General features: G+C 30.3%; 3 protein-coding genes and 1 long non-coding RNA gene across 4 annotated transcripts; 2 read left to right on the top strand and 2 right to left on the bottom strand.

Moving 5' to 3' along the window:
• Nucleotides 1-345: 345 nt before the first annotated feature.
• Nucleotides 346-2,333, bottom strand: LOC130452524 (CDK5RAP3-like protein). Its single transcript, XM_056791855.1, has one exon. The coding sequence runs from the start codon at nt 1,968-1,970 to the stop codon at nt 420-422; it is 1,551 nt and encodes a 516-aa protein (XP_056647833.1). The 5' UTR covers nt 1,971-2,333; the 3' UTR covers nt 346-419.
• Nucleotides 2,334-2,384: 51 nt separating this feature from the next.
• LOC130452522 (protein dopey-1 homolog) lies at nt 2,385-22,354 on the top strand. The gene is made up of 18 exons (XM_056791853.1): nt 2,385-2,893; nt 3,054-3,240; nt 4,575-4,740; nt 5,611-5,800; nt 5,923-6,098; nt 6,194-7,545; nt 7,726-7,961; nt 8,774-8,962; nt 9,346-9,602; nt 9,658-12,163; nt 12,714-12,892; nt 13,074-13,266; nt 13,718-13,891; nt 14,339-14,672; nt 14,731-14,883; nt 15,458-15,647; nt 17,800-17,967; nt 18,304-22,354. The coding sequence occupies exons 1-18, from the start codon at nt 2,747-2,749 to the stop codon at nt 18,680-18,682; spliced, it is 7,176 nt and encodes a 2,391-aa protein (XP_056647831.1). The 5' UTR covers nt 2,385-2,746; the 3' UTR covers nt 18,683-22,354.
• Nucleotides 16,318-18,030, bottom strand: LOC130452523 (uncharacterized). The gene is made up of 2 exons (XR_008910977.1): nt 17,940-18,030; nt 16,318-17,887 (listed from the first exon to the last, which is right to left on the bottom strand). It is a non-coding gene; the product is annotated as an uncharacterized LOC130452523 (long non-coding RNA).
• Nucleotides 22,355-23,380: 1,026 nt separating the features above from the next.
• Nucleotides 23,381-26,220, top strand: LOC130443698 (probable deoxyhypusine synthase). Its single transcript, XM_056778453.1, has 4 exons — nt 23,381-23,838; nt 24,070-24,478; nt 25,274-25,377; nt 25,693-26,220. Exons 1-4 carry the CDS (start codon nt 23,482-23,484, stop codon nt 25,903-25,905), a joined length of 1,083 nt encoding a protein of 360 aa, XP_056634431.1. The 5' UTR covers nt 23,381-23,481; the 3' UTR covers nt 25,906-26,220.
• Nucleotides 26,221-26,254: the final 34 nt, after the last annotated feature.

Raw genomic sequence — 26,254 nt, 5'->3', positions numbered from 1 at the left:
CTAGTCCTAGATATCCTGTTTTTTCCTAAAACCTGCTACCAGGTATACCGGAGAGGATTTTTACAAAACATTCTGATCCATTCTGTTTAGCCTGAATATTTCTCCCTATATTGAAGTAAACTACAAAATTCAGGTGAGAATTTTTAAGAAATGAAAAATTCAAACTGACTTTGGTCATTGAAATTACCTTAATTCATTCCTTTGCAAAATTTGAGTTACAAAATTATTTCAATATTGGAAGCATCAACTTCCTAAACCAACAGTATGACATGAAATCATTAACACAGACTAAAGTACTGTACTACCTCACTACAGTATGCTAGCATTTCAAATAAAATATCCTTGTTAAAAAACTCCTTAAAATATACTTTTATTTACAATTTATTCAAAGCATATTACATTTTAGATGTAAATAATATTCATAATGCATTTACTCCTCCAGTAAGATTGACTATTCTTCCTTTATACTTTTTTGAAATATCATCTTGAATATCCTTTTGTAATTGTTTTGATTGTTCAATTAAACGTTTTATTATGGGTTCAATATCTCTAATCTCTTGGCCCAATGATTTAATTTTCTCTTCTAATAGTTTTTTATTGGTTTTCATTTTTTGGATGTTTGTTAATTTTTGATTGAGATTTGCTGTTAATATATCCACATATTTAGGAGAATGTTTTATGTTGTGCAAATGCTGAGTTCTTTTATTTGTTAACTGTTCTAAAGCAACACTAATATAATCATTGAGAGCAGTAATTGATTCGATAGTTTGCATCTGAATTGTGGTGGAAGCTTCTTGCATTTGGGCTGTTGCAAGCATATCTGTGTCATTCATCATCTCATATAATCTCATTGTTATGAATGCACTTAATTCCACGAGATTATTGATTACCTGCTCTTGAATTTTGGGATTATCTAATATAGTTAAGGCTTCTTCTCCTTTAGCTACCCCTCCATCTAGTCCAGTTTTTTCTACTACAATTCCAGATTCTTCCAAATTAATATCCAAATCTGCATGGCTAACTATTTCAAAACCTTCTTCTGAATTATTTGTTCCCCAGTCAATATTTTGATCATTTCCATTGTCTCCAAAATCAATAGTATCTTCATTGTCTATATCAATATTCATTTTGGTTACATTATCTCCAAAATCTATATCACCAAAATCAATTTTATCACTTTCTGATGGACTACTATCCAAAGGTATATCAGGAGAAGTTTCTTCTATCACAATAGGTTGTTCCCCATAAATATATTCATATGTTGTTGTGTTACCAAATTTTATCAAATACTCCAATACAGGTAGTACGTTATCATTGGATTTTTTGGCCGATAAATACTTATTAAATTCATTGTAGAGTTCAACAGCTGGTTCAACTAATTTTATCCTCTCTGTTGCAGTTTGATAAATTTCTGGTAAATCTTTCAGTAATTCCAGTAGTTCTCTTTTAATGTTACACCCCTCGATTTTCAATTGATCACATGAGGTTTTAAATTCTCTCTGTGCGGTTAATTCAATTCTAGAATAATCCTTTATTTTCTTTTCACATTCCAATTGATTCTGTTCCAATTTAGCAATTTGCTTTTTTAGGCTAGGTATTTCAAAACTTACGTTTCGAATCAACATTTGTGCCACTTCAGCCAAATAGACATTATCTTTTTGGTACTGAGAAATTACATCTTGCCAATCTTTCATTCGTTGTGAACCATACCTACCAAATACATTTTTCGTATCTGCTTCAGTTTCTTTCAAAATTTCAATTATTTTCAAACAATGAAAATAGTTGATGTGTTGACCAGATAGAAGTTTTATGATACCTTTATCAGCTGGCATATCTTGAATAGCATTATTAATTTTCTCTCGTATTTTCAATATATTGTTTTGCCAGTCATTTTTCACATGTCTTCTGCTGATTAACCAGTCCAATAATTTTGCAGTATTGATGTCAATTGGTATATTCTGCTCGTCCATATTTAAATATTAACAGAATTAAAGAGATAACATATGCTTTATAAAATACTGTCAGGTTTTGAAATACGCAGGCAATGTTATTAACATATGTCAAATTAAAGTGGAGAGTATATCGCTACCCCAAACTATTTTCAATAGATAAACAAATATTGTTATTTTATCTATGTTCCTATTAAAGACAAGCAAAAAAATTCATATTCAAAATAGAGATGATGGTTCGTAGTGGCCCTTATGTTGTTAATCATTAACTCAAAATAAAATACCTTTAATTTTTTTGAGTTAACGTGGCTTTGCGCCCTTTAAAATACTTGCTTCTCACTTTTGATAACGACTTCACATAATTGGATTATACCATCAAAATCAAATGTTTTGAGCTAAGAGTACTTTTTAGGTTTTACAGCCAACTATTTTGATAACATATGACATTTTATGTCAAATAGTATCACACTGATTAAAGATAAATATAAGAGAGAAATGTGTAGTTGATTTGTGAAATACTGTGTATGTTAGGACGCAAGTCCTAAACTTTAATTTTGAACAATATCAAGTTTTAATGATATGTAATATATTGTGAGAAATAACCGAGTGCAATAATTTTGTGAACAATAAACATGTTCAGGTATATCTAAAGAAGTTATTGCTAAGAGACTACTGATCTAAATTTAGGAACAGAAACAGTGTTAACATGAAAATATACAACCTTACTGTAGCATTAAAATTATTGTGAATGCCTATGTATGTATTTTTCAACATATGCAACATTATTATTTTAAAAGATGACTACAGTGGCCATGGAAGAGTATGAATTAATGAAAGACTCGAAATATCGTTTGTATGTAGCCGCTATTGACAAAGCGTTAAAAAATTTCGAATATACATCAGAATGGGCTGATCTTATATCAGCATTAGGAAAATTAAACAAGGTAAGAAATGTTAAGTTAACAAAAACAAATAATCATAAACAAGAATAAGTTGAATAAACAGTTACAATCGAGTTTCTAAGGTTAAGCTAAAAATGATTAAGCTTATCTATAATTTTACAATTGATAATAGTTGTTTTAGATAATTTTTTCTCATTCACAGGTATTATTGAGCTACACAAAGTTTCCTGTTATACCAAGACGAATTAAAATTAGTAAAAGGTTAGCACAATGTATGCATCCAGCATTACCATCAGGTGTGCACCTCAAAGCATTAGAAACTTACGACATCATATTTAGGTGTATGGGAACCAACAGATTAGCCTGTGACCTATTTATATACAGTGCAGGTATTTGTTTTTTGTTGAATGAATCGTTAATAAAGAATAGAATACCAAAGATCTAAAAGAAGTTTGAATATGGATCAATACTTGAAACAATATAAATATATATAATATGTATATATAAATATATATAACATGTCAGTTTTGAAACTTTATAAAGCTTATTTTTATTGTTCTTAACTTTGCTATTGAAAAAAGAACTGATAGATTAACTTATTGACAATTTCATTATTTGATTAAATGATATCAACAATTAAAGAAGAGTGGGACAAATAGATGGGATATATTACAAATTCTACTAATAACAGTACCCAAATCATACATTACACTATCTGATGAAGGTTTGTATAACAAATTATGGTCTTGTTTATCAAAATGTACTGAACTTAGCAGAAAAGAAAATATGAAAATTATATGTTAATGAGAAACAAATCTTGATAGTCATTGCTAATGTCTTTTTATAAAAGAACTTTAGGTTCTATTTTGCTTAACTTTATTTCAGCCCAATATTTAGCCTTGAAATAATAGTTATTAATTATAAAGGGAAAAAGTATTAGACTCTTAGTGGTCCAGAGGAAAAATAATTTCATAGAAAATGACATTTTGTTACCTGACAACAGAGATAAAATGTAAAACTTTTTTCCCCTCACAGAAAAAAGTTATTTTTTTATAACCAGTAATTGGTTTTCAATACTGTGCATGAAAATTTGCTAAAATGAACTATTAAAATCTTTAAATTTACATATTTCTCAAAAACCATTCATATAATTAAAAAGTACTGTTTTTGTAATAAATGAGTTATCAGCTATCTCCAAAATTTTCCTATTCTTTTACCTATGCAGTCATCATATAAACTACATATGGATGCTATTCTTAGAGTCGAAGTTGGTGAAGAGGTAGCACAATCAACAAAGTTCGATAACTACTTTATAAATTAACAAAACAATATACACAAATATATATATATACATATATATATATATATATATATATATATATATATATATATATATATATATATATATATATATATATATATATATATATATATATTTGGATTTGGTTTGGACGTGTTTGATCTTTTTTTGTACTTCTTGAACCTTTTTCCTAGCAACTTTTATCTCTTCTTACACCTAAAATCTTTCCTTGGTGGTCACAATTTCAATTATGATGACTAGCTGAAAGAACATGTTACAACTTAGTTGAAAACACAAGCTGGGAGAATAGGTACATCCTCAAGGAAAAATATAAAAAGACTAATTTGAAAATCAGATGCTAAACAACTCTAAATTTGGAATATTTGTCAAAATTCCCAATAGCATTAATATTAATATTTACAGGTCTTTTTCCACTTATGGGACATGCAGCTATGAATATTCGACCAACGTTATTAACAATATATGAAACACATTTTATACCTTTGGGAGACAGATTACGACCAGCATTAAGTGGGTTTCTTAGTGGTGTATTATTAGGACTTGATACAGGGACTGATCACTTCGACCGGTAGGTACAATATCCACGAAAATAAATAAAGTTTGTTGTAAGACTTTTATTTATTCATTAATATTTGAGCTACATCTACACCAGTCTTGTAGATAATATAAATATTGATAACTGATTGATGTAAATATTTACAGATTTAACTATGATTGGTAGTATCCTTGGTGGAACTTTCCGTACATATCATACATTTATGTGAACTTTTTTTTACATTAAAAATTGTCAGAAATATTGAAGTATAAGCCTGTACTCTTAAAACTGAATCTGCAACTATATGATGTAACAAAATGATAATTTCATTTGATAACGTTTTATTTTTTTATTTCCACTAAATAAATAGCATGGGAGAATTAACGCACAAAAAAGTAACAAAATAAGAAATTCTTGTAGATGATATTTTAGATTTGAAATTTCCACCTAAAAATTGATTGAGAAGTTCAAAAACCGTGCTCTATATCTCATTCTGAGTTAGGAATCGCAATCAGCTGATAAGTGATGTATTTGAAACAGAAATTATAGTTTCCGAAAAATCCTTTTGTGTCTCTTATACAACACATGACCAGAGAAATAGTCACCAATTTACATTTGATTCACTAATACAACATGGAATCGAATTCTCAACTACATCAAATATAATATTTAAATCCTCAAATATTGCTTCTTCATAGCACTAAGTTTATTTATGAAAGAACGAAGTTGGTAAAGTAGCTGGAACATGATTAGAATTTCCTTTTTTATTGTAAACACTATGAATTGTTTTACACATATCTAGGAGATTTAATTGTATTATTTTATGCTTTACTCTTATTAACCATATGATTTTTTGATAAACTTGTTTTATGGACAAAAGTTTGTTTTTATTTTTCGTTACAGGACCAATTTACTTCTAGAAAATGTTTGTGAAGGTGTGGATCCACCCTATTTTTACACATGCATTTGGCAATGTGTGGCAAATAACAGTCCTGTTCGTCTACCAGCCATTAGTTATGTATTATCCCATTACAGTAGAAAGTTATCAATGGAAGATCAGCTTTATTTAATGGGAAACGATATAGGGTTAATGGTAAGTTATTATCTCCATGACACTCAGTTTTTAAGGGTCTGTACTCAAACAATTTCAATGAAGTCCTTTTCTGCCACCTTGAAAGTATTTTCCTGTGTATCAAATATAATTTTCTAATTTAGGTTTCAGGTTTATGTGCAGCGGTTCAAGATTCAAGTGTATTGGTGCAAAGATCTGCACTCGATCTATTGATGGTTTGTTTTCCAATGAACAACAAACAATTATTATATGCAGATATGGTCAGATTAGTGACAGCGGCTCTAACGACAATATTGAGACGAGATATGTCTTTAAATAGGTAAATATTTGTTCAAGTTTGAAAAATATTTTTTCTTCATACCTCGGTCGAGGAATTCGTTTTGTAATATTTAATATACAATTTACTGTTTTCAGACGCTTATATTCGTGGATTCTTGGAAATGACGTAAATAATATACCGGTGCTTCAAATAGAAGGAGAATTGGAAGAAAGTATGCCCCACGGGCATCACATATTAGCTTACGGTTTGTTAAACGACGCACTGAAAATAATTTTGAAAAAATGTACTACCGAAATACCAATCGATATAAAACCATACAGATTACTTATATCGTTATTCGACAAACCTCAGATTGGTGCAGTAATCTTAGACGGTATATTATGTGATGTTTTCAGGACTCTGTATCTCTCCTGTTTGCACCAACAAAAAAATAAACATACTACCGTTCGGTGTGTATCATTTACTGGTGATTTGACCAGTTTAAAAAACGATGACAATGTGTTAAATCAACAATTTGTTCTAAAAAACTGCCCCGAAGTAATAAAGAACGCAAATCTTTTATTTAACACACTCCAAAGACATTACATATGGTCCTACATAGAGAAACTGTTCATAGAGGCCGCTAAAAATATTAAAATCTACAAATATAGGGAAAGAAAACAAGTTTGTGATATCGGTAGCGGATCACCGCATATATTAGAACTTTGCATCTTGACAGATTTTTTGCTTAACATAATTCCTATAGAAGCTTACGCTGAAAATACGAATAATATATTACCGAATTTATTTTGGAAGTTGATATCAACGTTAAAATCCACTCTTATAGATCTGAATCAATACGAAATAGAAGAGACTTTACAGCTTTGTACTAAAATTTTAAATAAAATCCAACCGACCAGTTTGAAGCAAAACAATTCCGACGCTTCTAATCAAAGTTTCGATTCTTCATTTGGAGATTCCATAGAGAAAACTATGGAAAATAGCACGATCTTTGAAGAGAAATTAGATAACGGAGATCTACGAATGTTAGAAAAAAGTAAATCTGATTCAAAGATCAACGAAAATTTAAATTACAAAAATGAATTAACAGTAGGAGAAAATAATAATAATAATAGGGAAAGATCGTACAGTAACCAAATGACTAAGAAAAAAACTAGTCCTAGAATAGAAAAAAAGAGTAAAAACAAAAAATCCAAATCTACATCCAAGCTCGATGAGTCAAAAAACGAAGATGATTCCTTTAGTTCCGAAAACGCGACACCGATACCTGAAAAACGACCATTAATGGTTACAGAAAGCGTAGAATCTACACCGAGAATAACAGCCATTGAAAATCAACAGTTCATTAAATGCCTTGAAGAGTACAAATCGTTTTATGTGGATTTCATCAAAATTAAACTTTTACCTGACACTGATATTGATCAAATTATTCAATCTCTAAAGTGCGACAAAAGTAGCAGAACTCGCTCTTTAGTAAATTTATTAGGTGAGTATATTTTAGTAAGTATTCAACTATACAGAGTGGGCCACAGAAAATAGCAGTAGCATAATCTGTTCAACCTTGTTTATTTTTAAGAAGAATCTCTTTTAAAGCACACATTGCTGATAAAATCATACATCTTCTTATCGACTAAAATTTTGTAACCATGTATAATTTTTATTTTAGATGCATGCTTGTATGACAGTGATAAAACTGACTTTACACCTATTGATATAAATAATTTTATAAAGCGCAACAAGATTACACCACATTTTTCAACATTATCAACTAGTGGGAACGCTTACGAACAGGCTATGGGAATAGCATCAAATATACTTTTAGAGTTTTCGGCATTTCCGAATTTATTAAAAATGGAGGAAGATCATTTAAAATTGCCTACTTGGGTAGAAATTCTGATGACGGTAAGTAATTCTTTCATTCACCGAACATGTAAAATCTCCATTATGATGAGATCGTAACGGTTTCACGCCAAAGCTCAGGTGTAGGATTGCTTCGGGCGCTAGTTTTTTATTGTGGTATGCTCCACTTGCTCAGAACAGCGTCAATAAAGAAAATAAAATACTCCAGGAATCAGTATGGTGATGACGAATATGCTGAAACCAGTTGAACATATTTTACTTGCTCTCCTGGATTGGTAACGATAATAACAGCGTTAACTCTACGTCTACTACCTAATAACTGCTAAGTGAGGCACAAAGGGCCCAAATAACAATCTTGAATACATTGAAAACACTCTAGATTGGGGTGGAAGCCGAGTTCAATGCAGCCCAGGTTGCTGCTTTTACCAACAAGGCTGAAACTGCAGTCGGTGTTTGGTGGTGAAGTTGGGAGCGATATGAACTGGCATAGTCACGTGGTGGAATGGATTTACTTGAAGCTTTCTTTAAGACCAAAAAGCTATATACTCTGCAACAGCTTCTAATCCTCTACAAAGCCCAGATTCTTCCTTAATACTGAAGAGATCATATCACCTTATAGGTGATCCAAAGTTGATCAAAACTTGGACGGTTTAGAGCACTGTAAAAATATTTACTATAATCAATATCTTGGATCGGTTCTTGATAATAATATTTTGCTACAAAGCAGAATTAACTCTTATTTCTCATCAAAAAATGATTAATAAAAATAGCAGGAAGTTATACAATAAAACCTTAACACCTATTATACTCCATTTTGAAATACTAATTTAGTTATAGAAAAAATTTAATTTTAGGTGGCCTGTTGCAGTGATTCATCAAGAGAAAACCAATTAACTGCTATGAATACGCTCTTAGAAATTTTCAGCCTGGCAACCAATGCCGTATATAATAGAAGAACGGACGGCAGTTCTAATATTTTAATTACAGGAATATTAGATATAATACATGTTAAATATATTGAAGAAAATACGAATATAATAGAGGTAGGCAATCAATATAAATAATAAATGCTGTGCACACAAATTTGTATGCATATGAAATGATTTCAACTGAAATTACATACCATACCAAAAACACTGTTATTAAAAAATTTCCTTCCAATAATTATATTAGAATACTGCAAAAGATATGATGAAAAATTACATCAATAAAAAAAAAATACTCATACAAATTGATTTAAAAAGAGTTTTAAATATTGGTACAAACGTTTTGAAAAGTTTGTTAAAGTTAATGGAGAATATTTTGAAAAACAAAGTTTTTTTCATTGTTAAGGCAAATGTATTAATATATTATATGTCATAAGGGTGCAGCACTGTCCGTACATACCACTAGAAATACTTCCCAACACTTTCTATTATTGTTTTAGGAAATGTGCAAAATTTTATGGAATTTACTAGGAATAGTAAACGATCAAAATCAATTAATATTATGCGTAACGTTATTATATCAAATACACAACATATTCGATAACGCAATGTTTGTAGAAAACGTGATTAACAGTTATCTCACTCAAGAAACTATCAACGTAGAACACGTTAAGCGATTCTTCATGTTATGGCATTTAGGAAGAAACCTGAATATTAAAATACCTCCAAAAAAATCGAACATGAGAAATTTTGATAAGTAAGTTTATTTCCTTTTGACTGATCTGATTAATCTGATAATAAATTCGTTATAGGTCACTATTAAAAATCCTGGATAATCTTCAAAATAAAGAAGCGCCAAATTTGCAGTTGCTGTCAGAATCTTTCGTAACACACAGTTTGTTACATAACGACATATCCAGAATAATAAATCCTCTTCTACTCAAACTTTTAGCTTCCAACACTTCGAGAGTTTCGATACGTCATGTCAATATAACAGATTCGGAATCACAAAGCGATATAACAAAAGAAGAACAACACATAATGGAAAATATCCAATCGAAAAAAATTTACGCCGTTAGTAACGTTAACGGGAACTTGATGTATCACGTGACGGACAGTCCCAGCTCCAAACCGTCGAAAAAGAGATGGTTTACTTTTGCGAAATCCGGAAAGCGTTTATCGTCTTCTGCAATAAATATGACGACTAGTATAAACGAAGATTCAAATGTCGTAACAAGAAAGAATAGGGATTTCAAAGGAGTAACTTCTTCTCCTAAATCAGAAAAGGCTCCAAAAAATGTGAAACTAATCATCAATCCTTTGAGCTCTAAAGAAGTTTATCCTATAGGTTTGGATGGTTCTTACACGAAAAAAGATTCCAATTCCTCGTTGGATAGTTTATCATCTAGTAACGATCTTACTCAAACAAGTAATGAAGATTCTTTGAGCAAGAGTTATACACCTGACCGTATGACGAACGGCGAAAGAGATTCTGGATTCGATAGTCTCAAAAACGAAAGAGATTATAGAGCTAAATTGCTATTAGAAAGTATTGAACCGATTGCTGATGGAGTTATAATCGAAGCTATCAACGATAACGTGAATGTAGCGAAAATGTCAAAATCTCACAGTTTCGACGATCAGATCAATATAACGAAAACAACGGATATCGAAAATACTCTGGTTCAAAGTTGGTCCTACTGCATATCCGAATCCGATAATCTTCACGCCAATTTTGAATTAGAAATAAGCAAAAGCGCCGAAGAATTTTTTAGGAAAAATGAAGAAAAATCCATTGTTACCGATATAATAAACGACATTGTTGATAGAGTTTGTATCGATTGTATGGATGAAATAGACGCCAGACCGACTTATTTGGATCTCAGATCGAAAATGTGTCACCAATCGTCTAAAAATGTCGTTTTGTATCCCATACATTCACATATTTGCCTGTACTACGACCTTTTCGATACCAACCAGATTACTTACGCTTTGCAAACGTTAAAAAATTGCATCAATTCCAATCAACAATTATTCATAAAATGTTTGGCGACTAGTGGCATTAAAAACCTTAAAAATAATGAAATACTGAATCTGTTGGCGAGACACAGAAAATCACTTTTGGGTTACGGATTTGCCGGTGAACTCAGTAGCGAACATGTCAATTTTTACCGAGGCTACATGTTTTTGGATGTAATAATATCCATTTGCCTCAATTATTCGAGAACTTTTTTACCTTTTTTGGAGGATTGCTCAACGATATGTGAGGAAATTAATTGTAATTTGAAGATACAATTGGAGAGTTTGGAAATTTTGAACATAATAACGAAAAAGTTAATAACCATGGTAGGAGAAAATTCTAAAGGTTTTTCTAGTTACATAGCCGATCTATTAATCAAATGCAAGATGCAGAAGATTCTTTTGAACTGTTTATTAGTCTCCGTTAGAAACGTCGACGACGAAATGACTTTTGCAGAAGAAATTTTAGCCTACAATAACTTCCAGCTATTCGGCAACGACAATAAATTAGGGGAACACTGCGAAGCATATCAAATCCAAATTCTACGTTTAATTAACTCGCTGATTGTCTTAGAATATGAAGTTTTTCGTCCGAATAACGGGGAAACAACCACCACTTTAATACCACAGCAACAAAGTTTTCTTTCGGCTCTAATGACAGCCCTAAGACAACAAAATTTGAAATATCTTCATGGTAATTGGTTATATTTAATAAGCTCTTGTTTACCTTATTTCGGTAACAACCTTAAACAAATTTCCATTAGCGTGATCCATCAAATATGTAATAATTTAGAAGAAATAGCGGGACAATATAATAAAATCGAATTGGAAGGAGAAATATGTTCCGATTACGCCGTCACGCTATTAGAAGCCTTGACGATAATTTGCCATTATTGTCTGTTGGATTCGTCGCAAACGGCCAATCAAAATGTACCTGCCAATACTAACGCCACAGTATCGAACCCCGGCGAAATATTCAACAATTTATTCAACGTATTTTTTTCGCCGTTAGGAAGCGACATTAATTTTTCATCCAAACACAATTCGGATCATTATCAAAGTGCCAGAAAGACAATTCTCAGTCACATGCCTAGGATAATTTCCAGCGTTGGGAAACTTTGGCAGACGATAGTCAATATAGAAAACGAATATAATGGAATTTATGGACATTCTAAAATTGTAAAACAACAACTCCTAGAATTCCTTAGTCCGATTTCTGTGCATCACAGTTCCAGTTTCCTAGCAGCAATTTCAGTAACTTGGTATGAAAGAAGGAACCCATTTAGTAGTGTCAAAACAGTAAGTAATATATCAAACATATTTTATTGTAAGCATAATTGATTCATTTGGTTAAAAAAATATCATACAACGCAACGTCTCTTACTTATTTAATTTACACACTTACACTAGACTATAATAATTAACTTAACACAAATCCATTTGTTACTTTTTGTACTGTTCACTATGACATTCATTTATAAACTGACTTTTCGCCGCTAAAAAATCACGAATTTATAACAGAAAGGAATTTCTCGATAATTCTAAAATGTTAATAAACAAACAAATAAATGAAAAAGCCTAGAAATTGGTGAAAAAAAAACAATACAAATAAATCGCCGCTGTGATAAAAACATGTAAAAACCGTCAAACTTCAGATTCTTTTTCATCTTTTATTTTACTATGGAAAACTCAAATTCAATAAATTTTTTGACATCCTCCAATTTATAAGTTACATTTAATTGCCATTATGTATAGTATTCACTTAAATTTGAGTCATAAAAAACGTGTTTACTGATTCTATAAATTCCAGTTTAATGAAATCTGATAATAATTTTTATTTATATTTTAGGTGCTTCCCGAACCGAATGCCAGCCAAAACAATTTAGTTTATTTGATTTTGGCAATTAGAGTTATTCCGTTAGATAATTTAGTACAAACAGTAACAGCTGTGATCAAAAACCCTCCACCGACTGAAGGTCTCAATTCTGAAATTTGTCTAGATGTTTCTGTTCTTGAATTATTTTATTGGTAAGTCTCATAATTTGAATATATATAAATCTATTTTCTAACTTGAAAGGTAATACAAATTTATTTGCCATATACTTTGGGTGAATGCATAATGGGTGTTGATTTAAAAATGAATATGATAATCTAAGAAACATTTAATAGTGTTAAATATCACAATCTAACGAGTGAATGTTTGTTTTAGTTACATGCGTAACGCATCTTCCACACAATTATTTGAGGCATGGGGTTCTCTTCTTGCACTTATTAGAGAAGGCTGTTCTCTGTCTCCGCCCGCTCAATTTCTACTCGCCGCCATTTTACATGAAATCATGATTAAATGCTGTCCGTTAGAAGAGAAGAAAGATCAAAAAGATTTACAAGATGTTACTGCTAAGGTAAGGTAATATAGTTATGTTTGAGTCAACTTTTTGTTTAATCTTTAAGCTTTAATCAATAAGGTGGATTTTATAACAGTAACATTATACTATAAACATTAAGCTGTTGCGGAGTATATAGCTTTTTGGTCTTAGAAGAGCTCCAAGCTTTTGTACAGCTGCCTTAACTAATTCGGTTACGTGCAATGCCAGCCTTCTTTGTAAAATCATCAGGCTGGATCTTATGTTGCTTTAAATGGCAGAACGACAGAAGTTTAAATCGTGATATGAATAAAAAAATCAGTTAATTTGAATCAAATCGACCTATTGTAACATTATTTCATATTATCTACCAATTATACTTTTTGTGCTTGTAAATATTCTTTTAGCTTTATATCCTTCCCTATGTGATTTCGGAATACTTTGTTTACAATATTTTCATTCAATGTTTGAATATTTAATTTTTTTATAGTTGATAGATTGTGTTTCACAAGTTTGCGGTTCATGTTTAGAACAAACTACATGGTTGAGAAGAAATTTTGCAGTTAAAGAACAAGATGAAGATTGCGGGCAAGATTCCAATATTATAAGTGGCAGTCACAGTGATATATTTGTAAATTCTAGTCACAGTGTCCAAGCACAACTGGTAAGCACTTGGTATTTATATAAATTTTCTCAAAATCTTTAAATAACAAAACTGGCACTATAAAATATATGTTTCTAATTTATACATTTTTGCTTACTACCTTTTTCCTCACCATGTTCCATGTGAACCTTTATTTGCTCATCCAGGAAGTGAGCTGTTTTCTTTTTCACAGCTTCAACGGACTTAAATTTTATCCTAATCAATACAGATATTTTCTAAGGAAATAAATGGGATGTTGACTAGAAACATCTTTGACGCTTTGTATTGGGGTAATTTTAGTTGAAGTTGAGACCAAGAGATGGTGGAAACAGCTCTGATATGGGGCATTATAAACCTTGAGGTTGCACTTCTAATCTATTAATTTAATGATAAATTCAATTAAATTAATAACTTTTAAATCAATATACATTTCAAGACCAACGTTACATAATTTGTTTTTTTTTTCAGTTACTCTCAGAAATTCTGGCACCCATTTTGGATATATGCTTCGGATCGTCAGAAAAAGATAAAGTTAACAACATACTTGTATCATTAATGTGCAACATAGTACCTTATTTAAAAACTCACACTGTGAAAAATATGCCAAGTTTTAGCGCATGTTCGAAATTATTATCCAGTCTCAGTAGTTATCAGTACACCAGAAAGGCTTGGAAAAAGGACGTTTTTGATCTGCTACTAGATAATTCGCTTTTCCAGATGGATTACACCTGTATGAAATTTTGGAGAATTATCGTTGACAATTTAATGACTCACGACAACACGACTTTCAGAGATCTGATGAGTAATTGAATTTTTTATTCAATTTTGATAATGAATATTATAAATTTTACTCGTTTCAGATCGAGTTTCGATGAACCAAAGTGGAAGCTTGAATCTTTTTTCATCAAGAGAACAGGAATACGAGCAAAAAGCTCAATTACTAAAACGTTTAGCTTATGTTATATTTTGCAGTGAGATGGATCAATATGCTAAATATATGCCAGACATACAAGGTGAGTTATTATTTCATACGCACCTCACAATATATCCCTATAGGCCACTTGGTTGTTCCAAATGAAAAGGGAAATAATTTTTATCAGTGAATTTCTATTAGAAAATACAAAAGCACCAACAATTTGTAGTAATAAGATTAAAATTAGTTCACTGACCAGAAGACACTCTAAAACATTTATGTGGTTTATCAAATCTTCAATCAGTGAATGAACTAATCAATTAATGAATCGGTTAGTCAGTGGATCAATCAACCGATGAACCGATCAAACAATCATTCAAGTCAATAAATTAGTCGATTATTCAATTATTGAATCAGTCGGCCGATTATTCAATCATTGAATGCATCAATCCGCGAATAAATCATTAAAACATTTTATGAATCAATTAAAAGGAACAAGGAAAATATAATTAAATCAATCATCAATTAATCGATCAATATTGATATATCCTTCAAAACGCTGTATTGTTTTAATTCAAAATTATTTTGTGATCCCACTGATAGCATAAATCAGTTATCTATAAAATTTGCAATATTTGATGTGCATTAATTTAATTTTTTATTTTTTTTTTTAGAACAACTCACGAGTAGTTTGAGACTAAGTGTTCCAGGAGTGCAAGCGCAAGTATTTTTGTGTTTTAGGGTGATATTATTGAGAATGAGTCCCTTGCACGTTACTTCTCTATGGCCGATTGTAATTAGTGAAATGCTGCAGGTGTTTCTACAGATAGAACAAGAATTATCGACAGATACTGAAGAATTTAGGTACGTGTACTTTTTATTTTAATAATGAAATGCAATGTTTTTTAAATGGGTACTATAATAAATTATGTTCACCTACTTTTCAATGTGATACAATCAAAAATTAATAAAAATATAGAATTTAAGTTAGTTGATAAGCGTATTTCGATAAATTCTATTTCCGTTGCTTCTTCGTGTAGTCGTTGAAATAATTTTATTACGTGCAAAGCTTTCCACTTGTTGAGGTTGGTATACTAAATATTAGTTTGCATGTCTTAACATTCATTTATATTAGTCGTATACTTAACTTTGTGCCCATGTTTTTATCTTAATAAGTCAAGTAATTTCGTTTGCCTAGAATGTGTTTTTGAATGTCTTAAATGAGGTATAATGCGACATAAACAACCAACTTGTGATTTTAAATATTAAATTAAAATATAATATGAAACATTTTTGGTATACCCCTTCCATTATTTGAACCAATTAACATATTTATTTGTTTGTAATTTGCTGTGGTGGCTGGATGAAACAGATCAAACAACAGGTAAATAATTCTAAGTTTGTATCTACCTTACTAACGCTTGTTATACTAAACTAACATTTCTTCTGCCTCATATATCACATATGTGATGCGGACGTGACATGATCACATATACATGGTATACGAAGTATGACTGTTAAATAAGTAGACTGGTTTTGTAAAAGGTTTAATTTCAATGTTATCCTATAATCAACTCCAATACAAAACGATTGGTTAGTAATTTGATCCTCACAAATACTGTGAATATACACAGTGAATATCAGAAACATTGATATGAACTTTTACTACCTCTACGCTTTGATAACAAAGTTTTTTTCTTAACTACAATTTGGAAAGTGCAATTGATAAACGGTTCCAGAAATTTAATTTTGATTTCTTCATTTAAAGAATTTTGTTACACGAGAGCTATAAACATCTATTTTCTTTTGGGTTGTAGGTAATCTTCAGGATCTTTGTTGTTGAGTTGAGATATTCTGATTCTCAATATGGTTATTTTACATTTCACAGTCCATCTATGGAATCGTCATACTACTCATTAACGGAGATGTTAGGCCTCTTTGTGGTTCTATACTGATACAACTTTCTTTTTCATCACCCCACAAACCGTGCATTTTTTTCTGTTTGCTAAAAATCTTTATGCTTGTCCATATGTTCAAGAGACTTTGGGTTCTTTTAAAAATGAAGGGGAAACGTTTTGACACTATTCCTAACATTGGTAAGGTCACTCCAGAACAGATGAAGCTTTCCAGAAATGCTGCCAGTAAAAATTTTAAATTTAAAATTGTCATGACATGTCAAGTCTTCGTCACGTATGTGACTCAACTCGAGTCAATGTTGAGACAATGCTTTTTATTAGAATTAGTTGTTCTACTAATCCCATTTTCAGTTTTTTGTATATTTTTATTAGCATATCATCGATACAAGTTCAAGTCGTTTTAGAAAGTGGTATGCAATTGCTTAGCTGTAACTTAATAAATTATTAGATTATATTATACAAGGTGATGTCAGTCACCGTAGTTTTTGAAAAGAGGGAAAAAGAAAATTTTTAAATATGGTGGATAATATTATGGAAAAATAACTTACTAATCCATGTTCTTAATCCAACAACAAGTATATCCAGATTATCAGTTCTGTTTTCATTTGTTAGTTTAATAATGATAAATTGTGATGAACAACATTATTATTCGTGAATCTTTACTGATGCAACCAATGAACATAATGACTGGAACTTGAGAGAAATTTTTTTTCTATAGCAATCTAATTTCATGAAACTTTTTTTTCATAAACATGGATTTATAAAAAATCATTATTATTTTAGTTTATTAGTTTCCTATTTATCATGTTTTTACAATCATTAGTTACGTTATACAATGTAATTCATAAGTATTGGGTATAGAATAAGAGCATAGTTTTTTAATCAAATTTTAAATTTATTTGAGTATTTATTATCCTCTGAAAATAAATAAAAGCTATATTAATTCCAATCCTCATTTTTTCTAAAAAATAACCCCTGCTCTTCATCTATAACCAATGAAAAATTAATTACTTTGTATTAATTTTTTTTACAATTTGTTCACTTTTAACATTTCAGTGTTTCTTTTTTTATAATCTTTCCTATTCTACTTTTGACTATAGCTCTCATATAAAATTATTATCTTCTCTTGATGCAAGCTGGGCTACAAATAGCAGCAATGGACTTCACGCATTAGGACATCCACATTGGCTGAAATTACAATTAGCAACAGCAAAATTGTTGGACTTGGCGCTCCTCTTACCTGCAACAACACTTCCACAGTTTCAAATGTAAGTAAAAATCACCGAGTATTATTGACATTTTGACCTAATTTCGATTTTTGAAAGTATCAGTTTGATAACTACTTTTATATGAATTGAGAAATCACCTATCGATTGACGTCCATTGAAGCCGATTGATGTCAATTGAGGTCATTTGATGTTTATTTTTGTCAATTAAAATCGATTGACATCAATTGAGGCCTATCGAAGTCAATTGATGATGATTGAAGTATTTTGATATCTATTGTTACGACACACAAATATTTATATCTTAATTTAAAAAGTTTCAATCATACTAATAACAATATTGTAATAAAAAAAATATGAATTATAATCTGTTTTTAGGTACCGTTGGGCGTTTGTAGGCGACGATTTGAACAAACAATACAACAACCAATTTAATCAAGTTTCATTTTTACCCCATGTCATTAGAATAGCAGATCTGATGGATAAGAAATATCCTGACACTCACAAGGATTACCTTCCAATGAATAGGAACGAATTACTTCTAACGATGAACAACATAACACAACTCAAAGATCTTCACGGTTTCTTCAAAACACTTAGTACTTGTTCGAATAGGCACAGAACTGATTGCAGTAAACACGCTTCTAGCGACCACATGTATAATAGTGAACGTCAACATGATAAACATCTGGAATCTGTTTTAGAAAAAATTGACAAAGTTATAGAAACGGATTTCCTGGATAGGATTCCTAGGTAAAATATATTTGAGACGTTGAAAATAATTAGACTGGAAAATTATATCAGAAAAGTCTGAGTTTGATTCATTTCCTTTACACATGATTTAGACCAATTTAGTGGTAACAAAAAATCAAATAACATATTTTAACTTGATTTTCGATTACGTAAACATTACATAAACATTTTAATTGTTTCACATACATTTTTAAAAGGAACAATCGCCGCTTCCCCAAAGCGATTGCTTTCCTCCGACTGTTTCATGCACTCTTTTCAAATCTTTACTTTATTTCTTCTTTAAGTGGTCGTGTGGTCTTTTGGAGCATATTTGCGTTGCACAACACCTTTGTAACTAAGTTGGAATTTCTGGAACTGTTGGAATGCTCATACTGTTTACACTAACATTCACAATTACACTGTCGCTCGCAGCGTTTCGATAACCAAGTTATCATTTTCAGAAATTGAAGGTAAAAACATAACATAAAGACAGCGGTGAACTACACTATGTGCAAGCAATATTGTCTTCATATTGCTCCGAATTTGGCGATTCAGAGCAAAACACATACATAGTAATTGTTTGGTTAATTTTTCCATGATAAAAGCGAATTCTTTGATCTAATTTTTACAATAACGGAGTGTTATTGTCGCACTTATCTTAAGGAAGATATTTGAAAAATGCTAACGTACTCATAAAGTAAACCTGAATTTATTAGAAATGACTTAAAGTAGGATAGTAAAGGAGAGGAATTGGGATCTGACAACACAGCAACTTTCACCTAACTCTTTACTGACTCTATTTTCCAATTAGCTTAGATAACATATTTTGGGCACAATTTAGTTGCAAGAAAAATCCAAAATGGTACTGGAATGTATGGTACCAGCTTTGGTCAAATCTCAGAAATATTTTAATTTTTTAAAAGAAACTTACTACATGATCTGATCTAGCGTATTTTTAGTACTACTTTATTAAATTCAATTTGATTTTATATAAGTACATATTTGATAATTAAATGTATTTGTTAAGAAAGTATAAAGTGCAAAATGATTTCGCCAATAGTTTTTTTTCTGTATATAACCATATTCAGCAGTTGTTTTCCTAGCACTATGTGTACATATATGTATATTTAAATATTGGTGAATTGTATAAAAAACATTCAAGAAAAAAGAATTATGTATATAATCTATCCTAAAGAAACGAGCTTTTTAAAAGTTTTAAAGAAATTTCTTATTATCACAAAACTTTGAATATACCATTTTCGATATACACATAAATAAAAGAAAAAGACTAGTTTATCAAAAAAATTGTTGTTGATTCAGGTGTGTGGATAGCTCAAAGTTTAGTATTTGTTGGTGACATTCTATCCAATCAAGTGAGTTCAACTTCCGAACATAAATTTTGTTTACTTTGGAGCCTAAGTTTTCTGCTTACTTCCCAAACTTTTTGAAAGGTTTTGTAATTTTTATTTTGTTTCTACCAGGTGATGTTGTTCGTGTATGCCATCAGTAAGTTGTTTTTCCTCAATGACAATGCACTTTTTCATGAGCATATTATTTATTACCATTTCAATTAAACTAACATGTTGAAAGTAGAATCAATTCAACTTCTATTATTGATAGTCTGATTACAAATATAAAAATTTATGATTATATGAATATAATCAAGATTTGAAGCATCTTAAAATTGAATATAATAAATATGGTTTTACAAAAGTAATAAGAATTTTTTGTTTGGAATAAATTATAATACAAAAACAATGTGCCAAAATGAGTCAACAACAAAAAAAATCGGTAATGTTATTTTGAAGCTGAAGAAAATTGAATCACATATTATATAAATACGAGAATGGTTCTTTATGCTCCCCTTTTATTCGAAGGAGAAAAATAATTCATAGGGAAAGCAACAAAACCAACAAATAGAAAACTTTTTGGAAGTGAAGCGAAATTCTTCGTAATTTGATCTTGTCTTGACTTTTCCTTTCTTAAATAGGAATCTGTCCAGTCTGGCAAATTATTAGTTTGTTATAAATATGGACTATGGTGAAGATATGAGACAAGAAAATTTGCAAATATGTTCTTAGTTTGCTATTTTGATTTCTTTCTACTGATAATCAAGATCTAGAATAATATATTCGTATTGTGGAAAATGACAATGAAGCATAGGTAAATATACAACTATCTCCTGTCTCTCATTGTAAATGAAATACTTGACAATCTGTATTAAAATATCTACTAAATTCTTACAAATATGTTAAGGGAGCATGGGGATCCTTCGGTTTTGTAAAATAAGGTTTAGTGACAATGTTGAGATATTTTTATAGCACTGCAAGAATTTACATTTTTATATAAAAAAATGTTTTTCAGATCTCGGAACGGTTTGCAAATTTATAATCAGCATTTTTAAGACTTTCAACACTAATTGTTCACTATTTTTATTGATGTTGTAAAGTTTTTACGTTGTTTGATTTAACCTTCTTTGTATTTCGGTACTTTTGTCGAAAATACTTCAGTTAAGATATCAAAAACTTATATAATTGTACAAGTTATTTGCAAACTGTGATATAAATTTGTTGCTTCTAAATTGACATTAATTGATTTTTTAATTCATCACAACTTTCCTTTCCTGGACTCTTTATTGGCGTTTGAATAAGTGTCTTTTATACACCTCGCCCTAATCTTAAAAATCAGTATTAAATATAGTGCATTTTTAATTTTGTAGGTTATACAAATATGTTATATTTTATTTAAAAATGATTTGACAGTTTTCTTGTTGTCTTCATGTCTACTTTCCAACTGCTTAATTTGGTTATAAAGTACTTCACCTAGTAAGCACGGAAAGACTGCTTCAACTGCCAAGAATTTTCGATGTAATCGAAAATAACAAGTTTGCCTTATCGGCCTATACCACTTCGTGAATCATTTCAATTGCTTAAGGTGCGTCGCTATCAACTGGGCGTCCAGAACGTTCGGCGTCTTCCACTTTTTAACATTGAAATTGATTATGTAGAGTTCCCGTAGCTCTAGTATTTATGAAACATCTTTACTTTGAGTTATGGTCTTTTTTCAGTATACTTATGAATTTTTTTCAATTCTCTACTTTACAAAATGGTACTAATTGGCATCACTGTCTAACGTTGACCCTGATCATATTTTTTATCCACAGTTTGTCCTTCTAAAAACTTTCCCTATTTCGAATTAACACGTTAAATGCAAAGGAAATATTCACAATTTTATTTAATTATTTATTATTATTAAGTTCTAGAAAATGAAGGCTATGTTTCAAAGTTTTATTCCTTAGTTAAATTATCCAAAACAAATCTCCTCGGGAAGGTTAATTTTGTAGTTGGCAGTCAACGTGTTAATTATGGGATCTTTGTGTTACAAATAATCCAAAACGGTTGCATAGTTTTTGTAAGAATAAAATATATAGACTCGTGAATATTGTGTAAATGTAAAACAAGAAAACTGTCTCATCCAATTTTTGATATACTTATATATTTTATCGATTTGTGTTTTTTGTTGGAATAAATTTTAACATTTAAAAATTAATTTATTCACCCGTACTTTTACTGTATTCACCTACGTTTAAGATTGTGATTTTAAATTGTGATTTAATAACTAAATGATGGCAAATAGCCTTATTGTTGTATTATTGTGTATCCTTGCATTTTGCTACAATAAACTATGTTGAGAAAAATTGTTTAATTTCAATTTATACATATAATATAGATAACATTTCATGTAACCAGTTAAAAAAGAAGGTACTAGAAGGTTTATTCTATAACCTCCGTGTAATACAAGTTTTTGACTAAGGTGGCATTAAGGATTTCAAGTATAAAATGAGTTTCCTAAATCTCTTGAATTATTTACCGTTGGTATATTCAGAAATTATCCAGTATTCAAATACAGCGTGCAGGAAGTTAGACAATCATTTATTTCCTAATTCTACAGCAAGTATTTAGATTGTATCAGTCGAATTCTTAGAACTTCAGAAGAAGAAGCATCTTTCCTGCTAAAGAAAATATCAACTCGTCGTTCAACCAGCAATTTTAGAATATGCGAATTCTACATACATGAAGAAAATAATTTCAATACGAACTAAATTACTCTTCCAAATATTCACATTGTCATTTATTATTGTCGAAAGAAATATAGAAAAATCAAGTTAGAGAAAATTCATTTAGACGAACTGGAAGGAATATATAAGGAGCAACAACTACAACCATTAAGTTATGAAGAAATTACTTCTGATACTACAGACTTCTGGACAACCCCTGTATACGTTTTGATTACGGGTATCATGGCAATCCATAATTCAAGAAAGTAGAACCAGAAGAAGAAGCTTCATCACAAGGGAAGTCCATTATAAAACTTATCTGAGGAATGAAAAAGTTACATTATAATTTAGTAATTTAGACATTTTTAGACGTTTTTACATGTTTTTCGTGATAATTCGTTTTGATTTTAGGTCTCTTTGCTATTAAAATCAGTTTATAACATGTATAAAAACACTTTATACCAATCAAATACCATTCTATTTCTTCTTGCGTGAAAGGAACTCTGTTGAACTTTTTTTACATATTCTAGATATTTTTTACCCCTGTTTCACTTTTCCTTAGTATTGATTGAAGTTTAATTCAGTTTTAGATAATTTTTTTTAGCCCTTAAAGTCAGCCAACCAATGTTGGTTGATTCAAACTTACGTAAAGGGTTGTGCGGCTAAATGAAAATAGAAGAAGAGTTTGGTTATGCCGCCAGCTTTCCCTATTAATTAACCTTAAATATAGTTATTTTTTTTTATTCTACAAATAATATAAGCACAAAATGGCAAATTCATTAATGTCAGAATTAAATGAAGCTGTACTTAAGAAAACGACGAATTTATCTTTTCTAAATGACAGAGTTTCTGGTTATAACTGGAATGAAGGGTTAAATTATGATAAACTGATGCAAAGTTACCTACATAGTGGATTCCAGGCTACTAGTTTTGGTCTAGCCGTAGAAGAAATTAAGAAAATGTTAAATTGTAGAAAACAACCAATTCCTGAAGAAAAATTCATTGACAATGACGACGAGTTCACAGTTGTTAAAAATAATTGTACCATATTTTTGGGGTACACGTCTAATTTGATATCTAGCGGCTTAAGAGAAACTATAAAATTTTTAGTTCGGCATAAAATGGTAAAAATTGTTTTTTATTTGGACTAAACATTTTGGAATTTTTGTTTGTTTTATTAATTGTATACTTATTTATTTTTTGTTTACTTACAGATAAAATTTTGTTTTTGTCCAAATATGATTTATTTTAGTTATATTTATGGGGACGAAATTTAATTGCAGTCTTCTATATAGACTTTCCTATAATTATATAATGTTGACGTTTGAGTATTGCAATCAGGTACATTGTTGTAGGTAGATTGTATAGTAACCACTGCTGGTGGTGTTGAAGAAGACCTCATTAAATGTCTTGCTCCTACTTTTGTAGGTGATTTTCATTTAGACGGTAAAACTTTAAGAGATTGTGGCATAAATCGAATTGGAAACTTACTGGTACCAAATGATAATTATTGTAGCTTTGAAAATTGGATTCTACCTATTCTTGATGAGCTGTTAAAGGAACAGAAAGATGGTGTCCTTTGGACTCCTAGCAAGATAATTGAAAGACTAGGAAAAGAAATTAACAATGAAGAAAGTGTATATTATTGGGCGGCAAAAAATAAAATTCCTGTATTCTGTCCAGCCTTAACAGATGGTAGCCTCGGTGATATGATGTTCATGCATTCATTCAAAAATCCTGGACTGGTCGTGGATATTATTTCAGGTAATGAATTCTTGAAATTGATAAAATAATAAAGGACTACAATGCTAATTTAGTCATTTTGAGTGTGTACCTTCTCTTTTTGTTATAATTCTTTACTTTCCAATCTTCTTTAATCAGTTTTTGTATGCCTACTATTTCCTTTCTCCAGCTATTAAATGTCTTTCTATTGGACAATACAAAGTGTTTTGTTTCTTCTTAAATTTATGTCTTTTTGTTGTCATTTCTAAGTTATAGAAAAATTGAACACATTTATTCTTCTGTTCTTCCTTCTTGATTTCATACATTTTTTTTGGTTGTTTGTTTATTTAGCCTTTATTGCTCTTCTGTTTTATTTGTTAGATTCCTAGATTAAGATCAGCCCAATTAACTGAATGTGTTATGAAAATTAAATATTTATTGAGTGTTGTCTTTGAGTATGAATGGTTGTTTGGAACTAAATTTTGCCATTATTAAAGATAATTTTAAATAACATTTTGTTTGGATAGAATTTACCATTCTATTTGTCTAAAGAGTCACCAACAATATCAAACAGGCTTCTATGACCTCTCAAATAATCAAAACACTTGTTAAGCTGTTAAATTTTGGGGTATACTTGAAAAACATGACCAATAGCAAAATCTTTTTTTAGGAATTGATCATAGCTACAAAATTAATTATTTGACAATTAATTTGCAACAAGTTCTCTGGTAAAATTCGTTAGGTTTTGCTGACTTTTCACTGTAAACTTTTTAGTGGGTAAAATAGACTTATATTTAATTTTAATTTGAAATTGCCCATAATTCATTCAAATTTCAGATTTAAGAAGGATTAATTTGATGGCTATGAAATCAGTACACACAGGAATGGTGATACTAGGAGGTGGCCTCATAAAACATCACATTTGCAATGCCAATTTAATGGTAAATAAAATATTTCAAAAATATATATTAAACTATTGAAAAATTTTACTAAATATTATGTAAAAAGTATACTTTTCTACTATACTATATATACTATAAAAACTTCACATGTTTTTGAAAATGGAAACCTTAAGGATCTTTGTCGCTGTCTGTCTGTAAAGTCCATTATCTAGTGGAAAACTATACAATTGTAATTAAATCTTAAAAAAATATAGTCTTTATTTAAAGTACTCAATCAAATATCAAAGTTAAGCAATTGTATACAGAAAATCAAATTTTTTTTATGCAACTCTCACATGTGATATTTTATTTTAGAGAAATGGTGCCGACTATTCCGTTTTTGTAAATACTTCCTCAGAATTCGATGGCAGTGATGCGGGTGCCAGACCGGACGAAGCTAAATCATGGGGAAAAATTAAAAAAGATGCAAATCCCGTGAAAGTATATGCAGACGCGACTTTAGTGTTTCCTTTATTGGTCGCTCAAACGTTTGCTAAAGATTATTTTGCTCCCAATACTTCTAATTAAAATATTTAAATTCAACCACGAGTTTTATTAAGTCCATGGAAATCTCTTAGTTTGGTAACGTAGCTTTGATAGATTTAAATTGATTATTCACCGACAAGCCTCCCGACACAAGAAGTGGATTAATCTTTTTTCCCGATGATCAGCATCCTCCTTCAATTCTTGGGAGAGGACCACTGAAGTCCCCGTCTCTTTTGCTCAATACCCCCGGACCCCCTTTTGTTACTGGTATTTATAATACTAGGGTTTATAAAAAATCTTGTAGACTGTAAAGACTTCAATCCATTATTTTTGTGTGTACTTCAAAAATTCGAGAGTAAAGGTTAACTTGAGGGTGAAGGAATATTATAAA

This window comes from Diorhabda sublineata, chromosome 1 (genome assembly GCF_026230105.1).
Source record: "Diorhabda sublineata isolate icDioSubl1.1 chromosome 1, icDioSubl1.1, whole genome shotgun sequence".
In the NCBI taxonomy this organism is placed as follows: Eukaryota; Metazoa; Arthropoda; class Insecta; order Coleoptera; family Chrysomelidae; genus Diorhabda; species Diorhabda sublineata.
Note: the sequence above shows the minus strand (reverse complement) of the source record. Positions and strands in the feature narration are given on the sequence as shown.

Excerpts from the sequence above, each read along its gene's own strand:
- LOC130452522 (XM_056791853.1), top strand. The coding sequence starts at position 2,747 with ATGACTACAGTGGCCATGGAAGAGTATGAATTAATGAAAGACTCGAAA. Across the intron at positions 13,892-14,338 it reads ACAGTGTCCAAGCACAACTG|TTACTCTCAGAAATTCTGGC; the intron begins GTAAGCACTTGG and ends TTTTTTTTTCAG. Across the intron at positions 14,884-15,457 it reads ATATATGCCAGACATACAAG|AACAACTCACGAGTAGTTTG; the intron begins GTGAGTTATTAT and ends TTTTTTTTTTAG.
- LOC130452524 (XM_056791855.1), bottom strand. The coding sequence starts at position 1,970 with ATGGACGAGCAGAATATACCAATTGACATCAATACTGCAAAATTATTG.
- LOC130443698 (XM_056778453.1), top strand. The coding sequence starts at position 23,482 with ATGGCAAATTCATTAATGTCAGAATTAAATGAAGCTGTACTTAAGAAA. Across the intron at positions 23,839-24,069 it reads TTTTAGTTCGGCATAAAATG|GTAGATTGTATAGTAACCAC; the intron begins GTAAAAATTGTT and ends ACATTGTTGTAG. Across the intron at positions 25,378-25,692 it reads TTTGCAATGCCAATTTAATG|AGAAATGGTGCCGACTATTC; the intron begins GTAAATAAAATA and ends ATTTTATTTTAG.